Source organism: Camelus bactrianus, chromosome 27 (assembly GCF_048773025.1).
Source record: "Camelus bactrianus isolate YW-2024 breed Bactrian camel chromosome 27, ASM4877302v1, whole genome shotgun sequence".
Lineage (NCBI taxonomy): Eukaryota > Metazoa > Chordata > Mammalia > Artiodactyla > Camelidae > Camelus > Camelus bactrianus.
The window spans coordinates 15464443-15484038 of NC_133565.1; the positions used below are offsets into that span (position 1 = coordinate 15464443).

General features: G+C 41.4%; 1 protein-coding gene and 1 pseudogene across 3 annotated transcripts in view; one reads left to right on the plus strand and one right to left on the minus strand.

Moving 5' to 3' along the window:
* The window catches only part of LRRK1 (leucine rich repeat kinase 1), a 118257-nt gene that overhangs the window by 65908 nt on the left and 32753 nt on the right, over positions 1–19596 (minus strand). For all 3 annotated transcript variants that reach the window (XM_010962893.3, XM_074354227.1, XM_074354228.1), the window contains exons 3-4: positions 11862–12025; positions 2184–2355 (exon numbers count right to left, since the gene is read on the minus strand). In XM_010962893.3, coding sequence (XP_010961195.2) covers positions 2184–2355; positions 11862–12025 — 336 coding nt within the window. The remainder of the gene's footprint in view (positions 1–2183; positions 2356–11861; positions 12026–19596) is intronic.
* LOC141575283 (large ribosomal subunit protein uL11-like) lies at positions 12032–19354 on the plus strand (annotated as a pseudogene).

Here is a 19596-nt window from a genome sequence, read left to right on the forward strand (position 1 = left end):
TGTCCTGTTTCCAGTGGCCAGTCGCTTTGGTCCAGTTGACAGTGTTTTTGAAAAAGTCCCTCTGAATCGCATATGACAGTTCCCCACATAGTTACAAGCCCACCTGCTTGGCAAATAATGCCAAGTGAGGAAAAGGCGCATTCAGAACAGCATGTGCAGTGTGATCGGCCCAGTAAAAAAAATCTATGTGTGGAAATAAGACTAGAAAGAATCAACGCAGTATTGCAGAATTATCTCTGGGTGGTCCAGCAGTGAACATCCCCTTACTGGCTTCTTCATCCTCAGCCCTGACCTCATCCCTAGAGCAGCATTACACACAGAAGTATGGGCTTTGGAGACAGGCAGCTTAGAGTAGAATATTTCAGCTGCATCATCTTGGGCAAATTTCTTAGCCTCTCTGTGACTCAGTTTACTCACCAGTGAAATGGGAATAATAACACCTGTCCTTCCCAAGTGTAATGCGAGGATTACATGACAAAGTACACGTCAAGTGCCTGACTTGATAAACTGTCATCATGTCTGTCACTCATTATGTGATGTCATTATGTTCTTCGAGTAAGAACACCTTTCTGCATTTCCGAATTGTCTGTGATATACATATATTACTTTCATAAGTAAAAAAAAACTTTGATGAAAGAAAACGATTAGCCTAAAACTTAGAGAATTACTCCCTGAAAGAACCGCCTACTTAATTACAGGATGAAATAACATTTAACCCACTGAATGAACAGGGTTAGCGTGGGCTGAACTGTGACAATATCTTCAAGTTCAAAGCAGTGCGATATCTCTGGGATCTTGCTGCCATGGAAAAATGACCTCATTCACCACATGGACACATCCCAATTGCATCACCGCACTGTCTCATTTTCAGAAGCGGAAAGTCCTCGGGAGCCAAAGTGCTCCGAAGCCTGGAGAGAGTGACCCTCCCCTCTGTGGTAGGAAATTGACCAGGAAATAGGGGTGAGGTCAGAATGGCAGCAATTAAAACCCAACACACAAAGCATCTGGCATCCTGCCCGGGCTGGAGCAGGTGCTGAGTAAGTGTCCCTTCTTCGCCTTCGACTGATAACTAAAACGAACAATTCAAAGGAAGTGGGCGGTGCATGAACAGAAGACAAATTGGTCCCTAACTCAGTTACTACCAGGATATGTGGGTATGAGAAGTCCAGTCGTCATGCTGGTGACTTTTGCTGAGGATGGAAGCGTGGCAGGCTTAGGAAGCAGGCCCTATATTTCACAGTCATGATTTTCAAAGGAGGAAACTGAAGCTCAGAGAGATCTGGGAACTTGCCAAAGGTCCCACAGTTGGTAAATGGCAAAGTCAAGCCTTCAACCCTGCTTTGTCTAAAACCAAAGGGTGCTCTCTTAACCATATTCTCTGAGGCCTGAATCCAGCAACATTCACCGAGCCTGGATTTGCACAGTGTCACCAATCTGAGGCTACAGTGGGAAATCAAAGGAGACCAGGACACCCTGAGTCTACCAGAGAAAAAATTACTTCCTACTCAAAAAGCAACATAGTCTGGTACAACCAGACAATGTCACATTACTCAGTGATTAAAAAAATATATATATATGAACTCTCAAGCCATGAAAAGACATAGAGGAAACTTGAATGCATATTGCTAAGTGAAAGAAGTCAATCTGAACAGGCTACACACTGTATGAATCCAACAATATGATCTTCTGGAAAAGGCAAAGCTACAGAGACAGTAAAGAGATCAGTGGTTCCTAGGGAATGGAGGAGAGAGGGAGGAGAAGGTAGAACGCGGGATTTTTAGGGCAGTGAAATGATTCTGCATGACACAGTCATGGTGGCTCTATGTTGTCACACATTTGTCCACACCCATAAATACACAACCCGAATGTAAACTACGGACTTCAGTTAGTAATAACACATCAATATTGGTTCATCAATTGTAACAGTTGTACTACATGCACACAAAAATGTAAATAATGAGAAGGAAACTGTTGGGGGAGGCGTGGCATGTGAGAATTCTTGGTACTTTCCCATCAGTTCTTCTGTAAACCTAAAACTGCTTTATCCTCGGATTTCTGGATCCCACGATTGGTAATGGTGTAAAGAAATAAACATTTTGGACTACAGCCCCCTCAAATGTCTGTCTGGTTTCTATGAAGAGGGTCTCCGGGAGGTGGTGAAGAGCCCGTGCCCTGGGATTTACCTGACAAGGACTCGAGTAATTCCTGCACGACATCCGTGTGCCCAAACTGTGCTGCCACCACGGCTGGGTTGTCGTCCGTGGGCTCCGTCGGCAGCTCCACCAGCCTCTGGGTGAGAAGATACCGGACGGTCTCCAGATCCCCATAGGCCGCTGAGATGCTCAGGAGCTGGCCCTGGTCAAAACAGAACAGGGACAGGACTTCAGCAAGTCGAGCACTGCTGGGAACTGCCCCCATAATCAACTCTAAATGCTTCACCACGTCCTGGGGCAAGACCACAGGTGTACTGTCCACACGTGGCTGTGGAGTCTTGGAACGTAACTCGTGCAGAGTGAGAGGTGCTGTGTAAAATCACACGTGGTTGCAAAGACTTTTAGTACAAAAAGGGTCTACTATCTTGTCAGTAACTTTTCTACTTGTTACATGTGGAAATGATCATCTTTAATATATTCTGCTGAAATAAAACAGAAGATGAAAATTTCATCTTTCTGTTTCCTTTTTTAATGTGACTACTAGAACATTTGAGATTGTAAATGGCTCATTCTGTTTCTTTGGAACCGCACTGCACTCGGCCACAAGCTTCATGAGGATGGGGACAGTGTCGTAGCCCCACTTGGCACACAGCTGGCGCCCAGTACCCTCACGAAGAGAAGGTAGCCAGGCTCTCTGAAGGACCACCCTACCAGTTATCCATAAATGGATGTGACAGGCGAGGAGACTCCACAGACCTGAAACCAGAGGTAAAGATCTTCAAGCAACATGACACAGGATTCTCAACTTGGTAGCCCGGAGGAAAAGCTTAGGGTGGGAATTGGACCTAAGCCTGAGTTTCGCACATTCCAGTCATTCTGACATTTAAGGGCTCTATGAGGTGGGCAGTATATGAAACCATAGACAAGGACAGGAAGGTTCAGAGAGGTTTCATCACTTGTCCAAGATCACACAGCTAGTAAGTGGCTGTCGTAGACTGATTGTAAAAATGGCCCTGTCTTTTCACGAGCGCCATGAGTCTGCTGAAAGGGTGCTCAGATGAACGCTGGACTGGCGTGTGCGGTGGTTTGACTGCGTGACTGAAACTTTAAGTCCTCCTGGAACTTGGCTGCTTCCCATGGACTCGGGCATCAGCTTTGTTCAAGGAAGCAGATGCAGAAACCAAGCTGGAATAAGGCAGCCGGTACCACTGTCGACATTTACTGAGGACCTGCTGTGTGTAAGAAGCTGGACAGAACACTGAGGATGCCAGGGTGATTTCTGACCTCCACGAGTTTACAATTAAATCAGGAATTTACACACACAGCCACCAACAACCATATTTTGCTTGCTGAGTAGTTTAGAAAACAAGTGTCTCTGGAGATCACTTTAGGGTGGGATGGGCAGGGATGGGTCAACGGACTCCCAGAGATGGAAACTGATATTTACCATGGCCTCATCAAGTGCCAGAAGCTGTATTGGCTATTTTATTTAATTGATTGCGTTTAATTCAGTTTCTAAACAGGAATGTACCTGTATTTCCATCACGTGGGTGTGGAAACTCCCTTGCCCGCACGTAGGGAGTTTAGGATCAGCAAAACTACCCAGGATTTGAACTGGAGTCTGTCTGGCTTCAGAGCCCTTGTTCTCTCCATTCCATCCAAGACGTCCCGGGAAACAGGGGTTTGGGAGGGGAGCTTGGGTTCTGCAAGTAGAGAATGGGCTGACACTTGAGGTGTGCCGATGGGTAAGGTAAGGGACGGTCTAACGGACTGGCAGAGAGTCGCATGTTCAATATTCTGCCCAGAGCGGGGCCCACTAGCCCGGCCATTCCAGGAAAGCACTTACATTAGGGAGAAAAGCCACAGGGATTGATTAAGTGATTTACCGCACACAGCCGTCTAGATCCCAGTTGGTAAGAGGTTTCTAAGAACTATCCTTTCAAGGTAGTAAGTGATGTCACAGGAACCAGCCCAACACCAAGAGGGAACCAGAGGGCCAGAAGGGTCAGGGCTGGTTCTCTGGCGAGGGACAGCCTGGGAGGCTCTACAGTACGCGTTTATTTTAATTCAAACAGCCTAGACAAGCATGAAATAAAAGGAGGCCCCCTTCTATGCGTCTACCTCCCAGCCAGCCCCTGCAAAGGAAGCCACTCTCACCCAGCCTTCCAAAACATGTCTACCCACCCATACACACGGATAATCCAAGTGAAACCAAATGCCTTTTCACTTTGTTCATTGTAACTATGTACTGGCACCTACAGAAAAGTACAAATGTATGTGTCCAGTTTCATGAACTGCCACTAAGTGAACAGATCCGTGTAAGGGGCACTGAGACCAAGGGACAGGAGATGACCTGTATCCACAAGTCCCCTACTGCTCCTTCTAGTCACTGTCCTACCTGGAGTAACCACCATCCTGACTTCAGACACCACATATTCGTTTTTGCCAGTTTCTAAACATCATAAGCTTGGAATTATACTTCACTTAATTTTTAAAAACTCTTGGCTTTGAAATAACAGGTTCACAAGAAGTTGCAAAGACAGTATTGAGAGGACCCATGTTTCTTTGATTTGGTTCCCCCTAATGGTAACATTTTACACAACTGTAGTTCAAGATCAAAACCATTCATTTGCCATTAGTACAATATGTGCAGACAGTTCTGTCATTTTGTCACATGTGCAGATTTGTGTATCAAGATGCAGAACCCTTACATCACAATGAGAATGAGCATCTTCCTTGAGTCTCTGTTTCCCCATCCCACCCCCCTCCTCCCTTCCACATCCCAACCTCTGGCAACCCCATTTCTCTTCCATCTCTATAATTTTGTCATTTTGCAGATGTTATATGAATGGAATCATATTTTGAGATTGGCTTTTTATTTTCCATTCAGCAAAATGCCCTGAGCCACTGCGTATTTCAACAGCATTTCTTTATGTTGCCTATTAGTTATTCCACGGTATGTTTAAACATTCACCTGCTCCGTGTTTCTGGTTGTATCCAGTTTTTGGCTATCACAAATAAAACTGCTATGAACAATCACGCACAGATTTTTATGTATACATATATTTTCATTTCTCTAGGATGAATGTTTAGGAGTCCAATTGCTGGGACATAATGTATTTTTAGTTATTTAAGAAACTGTCAAACTGTTTCCCAGAATGGCTGAACCATTCTATATTCTCATTAGTAATGTATGAGAGATAGAATTTGGTATTGTCACTATATTTTAATTTTAGCTGTCCTAATAGTTGTGCAGTGATATCTCATTGTGTTTTTAATCAGACATCTTTTTTCATAGGCTTATTTTTATATACGTTTCAGCAAAATGTTTCCTCACCTATTTCACACATTTTCTAATTGGATTGTTTGCTTTTTAATGTTGAGTTTTGAGAGCTCTGTATACATGAACTAGACAGGAGTCCTTTGTCAGATGTGTGGTTTGCAAATATTTTCTCCAAGTTCGTAGTTTGTCATTTTATCCTCTTAACAATGTCTTTCTCAGAGCGAAGCTTTTAATTTGATGAGGTCCAATTCATCAAATTTTTTTTCTTTAATGGATCATTTCTTTTAAGGATTTTCTATGTATGCTGCCATATTACCTGCAAATAGAGACAGATCTATATGCCTTTTATTTCATTTCTTTGCCTTATTGCATTGTCTCCAAACTAGTAATATATTGAACAGTAATATGTTGAATATAATTATAATTATTCTTGAATTGAACTTCCAGTATTATAAAGAGAGTGAACATTCTTGCCTTGTTCCTTATATTAGGGGGAAAAGGAGTCTTTTCACTGTCAACTATGACGTTAGCTGTAGATTTTGTAGGTGTTTTTTATCAAGTCGAGGAATTTCTCCTCTATTCCTAATTTTCTAAGAGTATTTTTTTTATTGTGAATAGGTATTAAATTTTGTCAAATGCTTTTTCTGCATCAATTGATATAAGTGATTTTTTCTTATTCAGTCCATGTCGATTCCAGAAGCTCTGGCTGGGAGGGGTAGCAGTGTCTCATTACTGGACAGGTACACTAGGTGGGTTTGGCAGCCCAGGCTTCTCACATGGTCTCCACTGACGGGGGCAGGAGAAAGCTCATTACCACCGCTGGAGATTACATCCCAGCTCGCCATGACCTTCTCTGTTGGGGCAAGAGGGGATTGGGGCACTTTGCTACAGCCCGGCAAGGATGGAATCTAAGTTGTCCATGTGACCTCTGCTGGCAAGGAGTAGGGCTGGGGCTGCGGGTGTTTCCATGGTGCATGGCTGAAGTAGACTGGTTATTATCTCTAAGTTATCTGGCTAGGTTGCTCCGTTGCTGGTACTCTGGTTAGAGAGAGTAGGATGGTCTTGGGGCTTTTTTGTCTGCATTAGTTGGTGATTTCGGGTTGCCAGCTTCTTCAGCATCCAGTCTGGGATTTTTGAGGCAAACAAGAAAACCCCCAAACTCACCACTGTGCTTTCCTTGAATCCCAAGATCTCTCTCCATCTTTCAGAATCTTATGCTTATTTTATAGGTAATGTCCAGGATTTGTAGAGGGGAATAGGAAAAAAGCATACCTATAGCATCTTCTCTCCATTTTACTGGAGGCAGAAATCCTGCATATATTAATTTAAATTACATTGTAATCCTTCCAAAATAGCTCCTGGGGATTATTTTGTTCTTTTGGAGTGCTGTATGGTATTGCATGGACAGACAGTTTATGTAGCGGTGTCCTCCTGCTGACGAACAGGCATGCAGGCAGTTTCCAGGGTTCTGCTATTGTAAACACAAATGCAGTCAGTATGCTTGTGCATACACCTTGGCAATTTTTTTTCAAATAAATCTGTAAGGGTAAGTCCCTAATAGTAGTTTTGCTGGATCAAAGATGATGGAGTTTTAAATTCTGATAAACATTGGCAGACTGCCTTCCAAAAAAGCTGCACAAATTCATATTCCCACCAGTACTGAACAAGGATGTGTGATTTCCCACAGCTCTGCTAATGTTCATTATAAAACTTTAAGATGTCAATTGGATAAGCTAACAGTGCTGTTTCATTTTTGTTTTGTTTGCTTTGCTTTTCTATAATAAAGTTGAATAGTGTTTCATAGTTTTTCACTGTTTTTTTGAATTTCCTTGTGCGTGTGCACCTTTGTCTAATCATATTCTTTGTCATTTCTGGTACTGTTCTCACCTACTTTTTTATATTCACAATATGTTTTTGTGTTATTTTTAAAACTTTAAGATTTTTTTATTAAAGTATAGTTGATTTACAGTATTATATTAGTTTCAGGTGCACAACATAGTGATTCAAAATTCTTTTATAGATTATAGTTCATTTAAAGTTGTTATAAAATATTGGCTTCCCTGTGCTGAAGAATATATTGTACCTTGTAGTTTATTTATGTTATACATAGTAGCTCGTATCTCTCAGTCCCATACTCCTATCTTGCCCCTGCCCCCTTCCTTCTCCTCTGGTAAGCACTAGTTTGTTCTCTATATCTGTTTTGTTATTTTCATTTGCTTTATTTTTTAGATTCCACTCACAAGTGATTATATCAGTATTTGTCTTTCTCTGTCTGACTTATTTCACTGAGCATAATATCCTCCATATCCAAGTTGTCACAAATGGTAACATTTCATTCTTTTTTTGGGGCTGAGTAGTATTCCATTGTATGTACGTATGCTACATCTTCTTTATCCTTTCATCTGTTAATGGGCCCTTAGGTTGCTTCCGTATCTTGGCTATTCTAAGTAATGCTGCTATGAATGCTGGGGTGCATGTACCTTTTTGAATTAATGTTTTCATTTTCTTCAGATATATACCCAGGAGTGGAACTGCTGAACCCTATGGTAGTTCTACTTTTAGTTTTTTGAGGAACCTCCATACTGTTTTCCACAGTGGCTGCATCAATTTCCATTCCCACCAACAGTGTAGGAGGGCTCCCTTTTCTCTGCATCTTTGCCAGCGTTTATTATTTGTTGTCTTTTTGATGATGGCCATTCTGACAGGTGTGAGGTGCTGTCTCATTTTGGTTTTGATTTGCATCTCCCTGATGATTAGTGATCTTGAGTATCTTTTCATGTGTCTGTTGGCCATCTGAAATGTTTATTCAGGTCTTCTGCCCATTTTTTAAATCAGGGTGTTTGACGTTTTGATGTTGAGTTGTATGAGTTGTTTATGTATGTTGGATATTAGCCCCTTATTGGTCATTATCATTTGCAAATATTTTCTTCCATTCAGTAGGTTGGCTTTTCATTTTGTTGATGGTTTTCTTTGCTGTGCAAAAGCTTTGAAGTTTAATTAGGTCCCATTTGTTTATTTTTGTTCTCACCTACTCTTGGTACTGAGGTTGTGCAAGCCTCATCAAAGGAACCAGAGAGTGTACACTCTTTCTCCATTCTCTGGACAAATAAATACGTTATTTCATAGAACAACAACACATTAGTGAAGCCATATGAACCTAGGACTTATTTTGTCAAAAGTTTTTACTTATGGATTTATTTCCTTCATTGTTATAAAACTATTCCTGCTTTCTGCTTCCTTTTTTTTTTTTTTTTTAGTTTTGACAAGTTGATTTTTCCCTTGTATTTGTCCATTTCATCTAAATTTTCAAGTATTTTGTCATAGAGTTGTTGTAAGACTTTTTCACATCATCTCTTTAATGTCTGAATAATCACTACTGAATACTTCCTTTATATTTCTGATAGATTTAGTTATTTCTTCTCTTTTTATCTTAGTCATTCTCACCAGAAATTTTTAAAAATTTTATTAGCCTTTTCAAAGAACCAATTATTGATTTTGTCTGTCTGCTCTACTTCCATGTTTTGCTTTCTATCTCATCCTTTTCTGTTCCTTTTTAAAGTAATTCCATTCCTGCTGTTCTCTTTAGGTGTACTTTGCTGTTGTCCATTTAAAACATCATGTTGTTATTTCATATGGATTTGTGCAATTTCTTTGTCTTATTCCTTCTCCGTTTGCCATTGATCCTTGACTCTTTATTTATGGCTGACCACTTTTGGAACAAATGTTTTATATTTTTATGAAAACACCAAGTTATCCACCATTTTCTTCAACATCTTCTGAAAGTCCAGCCAGCTGGGATTTCAACAGCCCTGGATCTGAGGGAGAAGCAGTCTACTAAAGGCCTTCCCAGTTTTGAGCTGCCACTGGCCACAGTGCCAGGCATAACAGACTTGGCTCTGGTCTCCGTTATTTAAATACATGTGCAGTTTCTTAAAATGTCATCTCACTCCTTCGAATGGCTCTCCTGGCCTCCAGATGCCCCTAAGCTCTTCAGGTGACCACCTCTCTTCCTCTTTCCAGCATCTCCCACCACTGCCACCCACATGCCTGAATCCTTTGCTTCAGGCCAGACGGAGCAGCTCACCACCCTGAAATGAGCCTCCATCTCTGGCATCTTGTCCCCTCACCATTTCCCAAGCCACCTGGTGGCCAACGCCTCCCTGAGCTCCAGGGTTCAGGCACCGCCTCCACACAGAGGTTTTGGGCTGTCTGATTTCAGCATTGTCTCCCCAGCAACGAGTACAGTGCTGACCCTCTCTTAAAGGTCAGCTGAGGGACTTCATGAATGATGTTTCAAGCAGGGATCAAAATTCTTCATGTTATTTGAATATGCAAGCCGGGGATGCCATCCGGTGCCTTAGGTTTGCCTGACATGTGCCTCTGAGCCCACATGGTGGGCAGTTCCCAGGAGGCCTGGTCTTTTCCCCAGTCGAAGGTCAGCACGTGTCCTGCCTCCCCGCTCACAGTGTTTCCCTACACAGGAAGGCCTCTGTCACCCTCTCTGTGTAGCTAAAGCCTTCCCTGCTCTCTCACCCAGGCTGCAGTCCTGGTTCCATGAATGGACACTTCCTCACCTTGCCACACATTTAGGCCTGAACACATGCATTCTTAAATTTTTTTAAAGTCAGGTTTCTTAAGATATAATTTATATACAGTAAAGGCACCCCTTTTAGGTGCCCTTTGATGAGTTTCAACAAGGTATAACTCAATCACAAGCACCACCATCAAGATACAGACTATTTCTACTGTCCCCACACCAAAGCCATCTTGTATTTGTACATTCCCACCGCCGTGTTTCTGGCTCCTCTCCTAGACTGTGGGCTGCTAGGTCCAGTGACAGGCTGCCTCTCCAAAGAAGAGTCAGCCACAGGACACTGATGTTTTTGTGAGTCCTGGCTCTGCCACTTAATACCCTGTGTCTTTGGACAAGTGCCTGGACAGCACTGTCCTCCAATTCCCTCATAATAGAATGGAGATCATTACAACTCTCCCTAATCTCCTTCACGGTAGGCACTGAGGGAGGTGATGGTTAAAAGGACCCCAGCCATGCTAACGAGTTTGTGAGTAGGCAAACCCCTGAATGCCTAGGCATGAGATCAGGGCCAGGGCAGCCTCTACCAACACAGGCAGAGTAGGGCACAGACTCCAGGCTCTGTCTGCTGAGCACAGGCTCTCCCTGTGGGAGGCCACCCAGTACCAAGCCAAGGGGCCCACGACTCTGATCTGCTCGTGTGTCCAGCCCATCTCTCCCCATTTGGAAGAGTGGCCCTTGGCCATATCTGCTAAGAATTCATAATCAGAGGACTCTAAAATGTCCTTCCTTCAATAATTCATAAGCACATTGTATTTGCCCACCCCTACCCCCCCAAAAACCCTTACAACTTTGAGAATGAACTGGAGGTTCAGGAATTGAATTATTTCTAACTATCAGTCAAATGAAGACCTGTTAAATCTGTGCTAACCAAAGCACTGTACACAAAACATCAGTAAAGTGTCTCCATGGTAACGGTCAATAAGAATTCCCCATAAGGACCGGAATGTAGCAATGGACTCCTCAGACAGTTCCTGGGTAAGAAGGCTGATATCTATGAGCTTTTCGGAAAAGTCTGACATGTGTTTCAAAACTTTAAAAATTTCATACCCACATTCTCCATTCCTGTGCACCTAGGCTAAGAAAATAACCTCACAAGAAAAAGATTAGGCAAAAAAATATTCAATACAGCTTTATCTACAGTAGGAAAAAAACTAGAAACAATTCAAATATCTAACCAAAAGAAATAGCCGGGTAAGTGACTCTGTCTCTACCATATGAAATGTCACGTAGCCATTGAAGGGGAGACACAAGAGGAGTTGATAGTCATTGTGAAAATGGTTGATAAAATATTATGTGAGATAAAGCTGTATGCAAAATCCTACATACAGTATGTCTGTACCTACATTAGAAATAAACAACAACAAAATGTATGCTCAGATCAGCAGCCAAGAAAGTAAATCAAAACTGTTCAGGGGGACTGTTTGGAGGTTTTAGGAAAATGATTACTTTTTTGGTCTTTTTTTCCTCTACTCTTATATATTTTCTAAATTTTTTCTTTTGAGCATGGGCTAGTTTTGTAGTGAAAAAAAGCGTGAAAGAATATAGTAGGTTAAACCTTCAGATGGGCATTTTGTCCTTTACATTTCTGTGACCTCCTCCCCGTCCCCTGGGAAGGCGAGAGCCGTGTGCTTAGGTGGCAGACAGGCTGAGGTGTCGATTCGAAAGGACTGGCACACAAAAGTTTACATGTGAAACGAGGTATTCAGAACACAGTAAAAAAAAAAAAACAAACCCATTCTGATTATAATGATAACAAGAAAATTATCTGAGTGGTAACCTTTGTCCAGCCCAGGTCCCCAGTTCCGTCCGGAGAGGCTGGCGCAGACCCTACCTTTTCCAGCTGGGACGTGCTCTCATCACAAGCTTCTATGAGCAGATGCCGGGCCCTGCTGGGGTCTCCCCGCTTGTATGCAGCATGAATGCCTTCCGTCCCGGGGCTCTGTGCTGGCAGGGCACCGCCTGGCATGGACAGTTTGCCGCCCATGTCCCTGGCACCTGGGTGAACAGAAGCACATACGAGGTCACCATCACTGCCGGTGCTGCTCATGGGAATCACTGGAGACAGAGCAAGGTGTGCTGTCTGAGACATAAATCTGGGGGCGTTAGCAAGAGGAAAGGGTTTCCCTGAAATGTGGCCAATGTCACCACCCACACCAGACCCCGGGACCTGCACCCTGCTGGAGGGACTTCCTGTGTGCAGCTGTCTGGAAGGCACGGTGCAGCTGAGCACAGCTCAGGAAGTTTCTGCAGCAAGACTGTCGCCTGGAGCGGGTCCAGGGCACCCAGGCCAGCTGCCTGGTGGGGGACTGCCAGGCTGACCTTCTCCAGCAAGGGAGAAGCAGGGGCTTTGGTGGGAGAGCTGGTGGCCCAGCCAAACTGTCCCACTGCTGTCTCCCTCAGACGGATATGGTGTCTAGTGGAGGAAGAAAGGCAGGTCAGATCTTGGTGGGTGTGGAAATCTAGACCCTCTCTGCCTAGAAAACCCCACAAAGGGCATGGAAATTAGAATGGCAGCCCTCTTTCCATACTGTGCTGGGTCTGCAGATCCAGAAGTGAAAATGGTCGGCCCCTGGAGCTTCCAGTCTAGAATGGGTTCGTAATTAGGAGGTCTGTGAGTTCCAAAGGCTTCAGAGACTTCCTGCACATTCTAAAATTGCACACAGAAGTGTGTGTGTGTGTGTGTGTGTGTGTACATTTTTCTGGGGAGAAAATTCAAGGCTTCTAGCAGATTTGCACACATGGTGGTGAACAAGAGTTAAAAGTTCTATCCCTACAGATATCACAGAAAAGATGGCAACGAATGAGGAATTAAATTCTGATTATGTGGAGTGACTGCAGAGAAAGGGACAGGATTCTGTCATCATTGGCCAAGTTTACACAGTCAGTAAGAGGCAAACTGGGACTGAAGCTTGATCCCCCAGCTCTCAGGCTGGGGCTAAACCCACTCCCAAAACAGACCCATATTTTGCTGCTTCTTCCAAGGGCAAAAAACATTTTTTCAAGGGATGCAAAATACATACCTTTTTCATATAAAAATATAAATGCTGAGGAAGGTTGGCTTCCAAACATTCACATCACAAAAGCAAATCACATTATTGCAGCTAACATTTGAAAAAAGAACCCTTTAATTTATTTACAATAGCATAAAAATTACATGCTTAGAAATAAATTTTTAAAAAGATGAACAAGATCTACACCCTGAAAACTACAAACACTCCTGAGATAAATTAAACAAAATCTACCTACACAAATGGAAAGACATCTTATGTTCATGGATTAGGATAATCAATATTGTTAAGATGTCAGTTCTTTCCAGTTTTATCCATACATTCAATGTAATCTCAACCATAATTCCAATAAGCTTTTTTGGGGGGTAGAAATTGACAATCTGATCCTCAATTTGTATGGGAATTCAAAGGACATACAATATCCCAAGCAATCTTAAAAAAGAGGAGTTGGAGGGTGTACACTACCTGAATTCAAGTCTTACTATAAAACTACAACAATCAAGACAGGATGGTACTAGTTTATACAGACAGATCCATGGAACAGAACAGAGTGGAGAAACAGACCCACACCTCTAAATTCAATTAATTTTTGACAAGGATGCCAAAGCAACACAGTGAGAAAAGCAAAAGTCTCTATAATAAATGGCGCTGGAACTGCTGGACATCCATTGAATAAACAGAGTCTGACCCCTACTTCCCACCACACACAAAAACCACACTGAGATGGATCATGGATTTTAACATAAAGGTTAAAACTGTAGGGCTTCTTTGCAGCAACATGGATGGACCTGGAGATCGTCATTCTAAGTGAAGTGGGCCAGAAAGAGAAAGAAAAATACCATATGAGATCAATTACATGTGGAATCTTAAAAAAAAAAAAAAAGACACAAATGAACTACTTATTATTTACAACTTAGATGATTGATTTCTTGCATATGTGTAAGCACATTTGACTTCCCCTTTTGATTAGATTACCACATTCTGTTGATTCTTATTTTTGTGGTTAGTTTTATTCCTTTGATAACTATGTAAGTTTAAAAAGATAAAGCTTTAATCTGTTCTTAAAACAATGAGCAGTACATATATGTAAACTAAAAAAATGTGCAGTATACTGTATATATGTATTTACATACAATATAATGTGTATGTGCAGTTGAACTGTAGTAATTCTACCTAATAAAACTGAAAAAGGAAAAACCAAACCAAACCAAACAAAAACCTGTAGAGCTTTTAGGAAAAAAAAATCGCAGGAGAATATCTTCATGATGAGAGTAGGCAAAGCTTTCTTAAATGGGACACAGAAAGAAATAACTATGAAAGGAAAAAAAATTACTAAATTAGACTTTCACCAAAATGTAAAACTTCTGCTCATCAGAACACTGACCCACCATTTAAAAACCGTTTAAAAATGAAGAGGCAAGTCATATACTGGAAGAAATTATTTGCAAAACATATATTCAAAAAAGAAATGAGATCCAGAAAACAGAAAGAATTCCTATAACTCAAGAATAAAGGACAAATAACCCAGTTAATAATGAGCAAAGATCTGAACAGTAGAAGATATTCAAAAAGGTCAGTTTCATTAGTCACCAGGGAAATGCAAATTAAAACCACAAGGAGACACCACTACACTCCCACCAGTGTCACTAAAATTTAAAAAGAATGACAATAACTTTCGACTTTTGGCTTGGAGGAGGCCAAGGTGCAACTTTCTTTGGTCATCCCAAATCCGGGTTCATCCGACACCAGCTGCCTCCATCATGCTGCCTAAGTTCGACCCCAACGAGATCAAAGTCGTATACCTGATGTGCCCCAGTGAGGAAACTGGTGCCACATCTGCCCTGGCCCCCAAGATCGGTCCCTTGGGTCTGTCTCCAAAAAAAGGTTGGTGATGACATCACCAAGGCACCTGGTGATTGGAAGGGTCTGAAGAGTACAGTGAAACTGACCATTCAGAACAGACCCAGATTGAGCTGGTACCATCTGCCTCTGCCCTGATAATCAAAGCCCTCAAGGAAGCACCAAGAGACAGAAAGAAGCAGAAAAACATCAAGCACAGTGGAAACATCACTTTTGATGAGAGATTGTCAGCATCGCCCGACAGATGCGGCACCAATCTTTAGCTAGAGAGCTCTCTGGAACCATGAAAGAGATCCCAGGGACTGCCCAGCCTGTAGGCTGCAATGCTGGTGGCCACCACCCTCACAGCATCACAGAGGACATCAGCAGTGGTGCCTTGGACTGCCCAGTGAGTTAAGAACTACAAAGAAAAAATGACTTAATAAAGGGTTATTTGACCCAAAAAAAAGACAAAGAAAAAAAAGGGGGGAAAAAAACGACTGACAATACTTGGTGAGGATATGGAGCAACCAGAACACTCACACCTTATCAGCTGCACCTACAATGGTACAACTACTCTGGAAACAAGTCTGGGAGTTTCTTATGAAACTAAGCACACACCTGCCCCACGACTCACTTATTCTACTCTTCAATACCTACCCAAGAGCAATATGTCTAAAAAAATGTATCCAAGAATGTTCACAGCAACTTTATGCATGGTGCTTCCAAACTAAATAGCAACGGTGTCCATCAACAATAAACAAACATGGTCTAGTAACCACTCAGCGATCAAAAGGGATAAACTGCTAATCCATGGGATGCCTGGTGGGAACCTCAGAACATAATCCTGAGTGAAAGAATGATCGCATGAAATCATCCCATTTACATGCTGTTCTAATCTATGGTGGGAGGAAAAAAAAAATCAGAACATTGGTTCCTGGGGGTGGGGACAGGCATGACGTTTACCAGAGGAGGGACAGGGGGAAATTGCCTGGGGGATGGTTCTATGTCTGGATGGTGTTTTTAGTACGCAGATACTAACGCAGTGTTAGTATCTGTCAAAATGTATCAAATACTCCAGTGAAGATATGTGCATTTTATTTCATATAAATTTTACCTAAAAATTATAAACAATATTGAACTACTGTCAATAATATGAATGTTAAAGTATTTGAGGGTGAAAAATACAGATATTTCCAATTTACTTTGAAATGCATTAAAATTAATGGGTTGATGGATGGATAGAAGAATGGACAGACAGAAATGAGAGCAATTTTAGAAACTGTTAAGAGGAGTGGGTATATGGATGTGTAGTGGTTCAATTCTTTCAAATTTACTGTACGTTTGAAATTTTTCGTAACAAAATGTTGGGAGAAGTGCATCAGAGCGTCATGCCCTAAATGCAGGGACCACCACACAGCACACAGAATGGGCTCCATCAGCAGCGCAGAAAACATCCTGCTCCGGAGAAAGAGAAAGACATGCTACTTACAGTCAAGGCCCTTGACGCCACCCAGGGTCTTTGCAGCTCTTGCTAAGCCATGACTGTTTCAAAGGCAAACATCCTGAAAATCCATGTTAAGTGGATTTCATGAGAGTCACACACAATCTGCATCCTTTTGGAAACAAGAGTGTGAGATCGCTGTGTCTGAATGGAGTTTACTGGTTTTTTTTTTTTTTTTTTTTTTTTTTTTTAGGCTATGTATTTTTGGAAAGAGGAATCAAAAAAGAGCTCAGTGTGTAAGTGGTTATACATGTGAATAAGGCAGCTTCACTTCCCATCACACACTAACGGTTCCCATGAATTATTTACAGTCAGAGACCCTGAGACATTTGAGAGCTGGCTGAAGGGAGAAAGGCCACTGGCAGGGGCTAGAAGAAGGTGAAACAATGGCCCCGTCATCCATCAAAAGGGGCACTTAATTATGTCACTGCTCATCTTTCAGGGTTAAATAAATCTCTCCCTTATCTCCGTGAAAGACAAGCGTGTGTGTGTGCATGCGTGCGCACGAGGAGGCATAAGGTAACCTCTTCTGTTCACGTTAATAACACAAATAAAAACAGTTCAGCTTTATACCCCACTTAAGCAGCACTGAGAAGGTGGAACCTAGGACACAGGGGGCATGTGAAACCACACGGGTGGTTTTCTTTAACTTGATTTTTAAATGATGGAACGTACTTGGGGTAAATGATGTAACTAGAAACATGATTCTGCTCAGTTCTATTTATAGATACATATATTTTTAATGTTGTGGTGTTTTCACTTTGAATCTGATTTTCTTAAGTTGCATGGACAACACATGTTCGCGCTCACTGACCTAAGAGTTGAGGGGTGCTGGCCCAATCAAGCTGTTGGAAGGACATTAGGGGAAAACATCGATCAATGTAGATGCATTTAATTTGATCTGCCAACTTTATTTAATTTCTTGAAATCGTAAAGAGAATGGATAACATGTATTTAAATTGAAGGGAAAAATAGGACCAAAATACTAATGGTGAGTATTAAGGATGGGCTTGGGAGAGTAAGTGATAGGATTTGAAAAGATTTTTTTCCTTCTTTATTTCCTAAATCCCCTGTAATGGAATTACATGACTGCTTTATTTAAAACTTTAATTAAGCTACACAAGTAATAAAAGAACAGATTTTCACTGAAAAAAATTAAATACAGAAACACATCATGTAAAAGGCCCATTCTCTCCACCATTAGACACCTTTTCTTAGAGGTAAATATTTACTTTTATAGTAATTTTTTTTTGCAAAAAATAATACAGTTTTATATTTGAGTGTTGGTGACCTCTGACTTAAAATGGGGTAATTTATTTATACTATTTGAGATTTTTCAGTCATTTTTGTCTATTAATCAATCACTCTCCATAATTATATTCTTTTATATAGTAAAACATCACAGTTCTATATTTTGCTCATACAGATTTAAAATTCACACTAAAAAATAAGTCCCCAAACTTAATCTATTTCAATGTTATATTAATGTGGCAAATAAGTAACTAGAACTAATAGGAAAATAATAGAACATTAGAATGAGTCAGTGTCAAATAAAAAATAATCTGTTCTCCATTACAATGTCATTATTTTCCTAAATAGCAATGAAAAATCCATATATATACACAACAGACATCTTCCCTGCTTTTAATGCAAAGTTAGTATGTGTAACAAAAAACGTAACTAAATAGAGGACTAGAGGAAACCAATTCCTTCTTTTTTTTTTTTTTTTTAAGGTTTAGCTGGTGTTGCTTATTTGCTTTTAAAAGAGAGTCAATTAAAACTAGTAATTAATGGATGGCGAGGCTTGCAGATTCGGCATATGTAGACTTACTCAAGAATCCAAGAAATATCAACAATAAGCCGTGAGATGATAAGTGAACATATTCCTGGTTGGTGGGTGATTAATGTTAATATCTACACAGCCTAGTATTTTAAAATGCTGGACCTGGACAGTAAATGAAAGTTCATTACATGAAGAAGTATATAGTTTAAAAACATTTGAAGACCCATAGAACCAGAACATCATTTAGTCCTTGATAATCACTTTCAACTTAATATTCTATTTATAAAGAAACACTTTCAGGAACACTGTTTCACATGTTCAGCCATTTCTAGGAGAACTGTTTTTATTGCCAACAACTCCATCTCTAAATGTTATTTCTGTAATTCAGGTTTTGGCAAAACAGATTATTCTGACTACAGAAAAACTAACAGAAATTATTTTCCTCCTTTATTCTGGGAAAGTAATGAAACAGTTTCATGAATATGACAGAGTGATGTCTGGCTGTAAAAGCCATGTCGCTTATACCAATAGTTCACCATGACCTTCACCACCTTAAAGACAGTCCTTCTTTGTCAGTTCTGAGTCTCTTCTGTCCTTACAGCCTAAGGAGACATTCTTACCTTTTCTTCTAGAACAGTATTTGTTAAATCATCCCTTCCGATCTAATAATCAGAATAAAATTCTCTCTCCACTGCTTTTGTCTACGAATCTAGGACAATGGAGAGGTAATATGAAAGTGACGTTAATTGTATCAGTTCTAAATTTTGGTCTCTCATGTATACATCTTGCATATTTAATTCTATCATCGCCATCAAAGAAACACGCGTGACAGAAAGCAAATGCTCTCTGTTGATTCAGTGTCTGTGGCATCCACTGTACATCCTAGAAGAAACACTAACATTTTTTGTGAACATCCATGACATTTTTATTTATCGCATTCACCTCCACCAACAGAGTAGCAAAAAGTAAAACTCTATCACTCGACCCAGAGTTCACTGCAGAATAAACAAGAGTAAACTTTAGGATGCTACTGACCTGGTCATAATTGTTAAACGACTTTCCTGTGCCATCCTCCATTGAGTCCCCATGCGGCCAAACCCTGGGGACAGGGGCCGTCCCTCCCCGGAGGTGACATCCTCCTGGCACTGCAGGGGCTCACCCACTGTCGCCCTGGGTTTACCGGCCTTCAGCAAGAAGGATGCTTCTTTCTTTGCCAGATGTCACTCTACGGTTTTAGCCTCAGCAGCAGTTTTCATCTGTGGGTCGCATTACGGTGAAATCCAACCCTTTATTTCTTCGGGGAAGATGCAGAGGTTGGGGGGTGTGGAGGGTGACATGACCCCCAGGGTGACCCTCAGCGGTAATTCCTCACCAATTCCAGATGGCTGGGGCTCAGCCCCATCAAGCTGGGCCATTTGGACCCATCGGCATC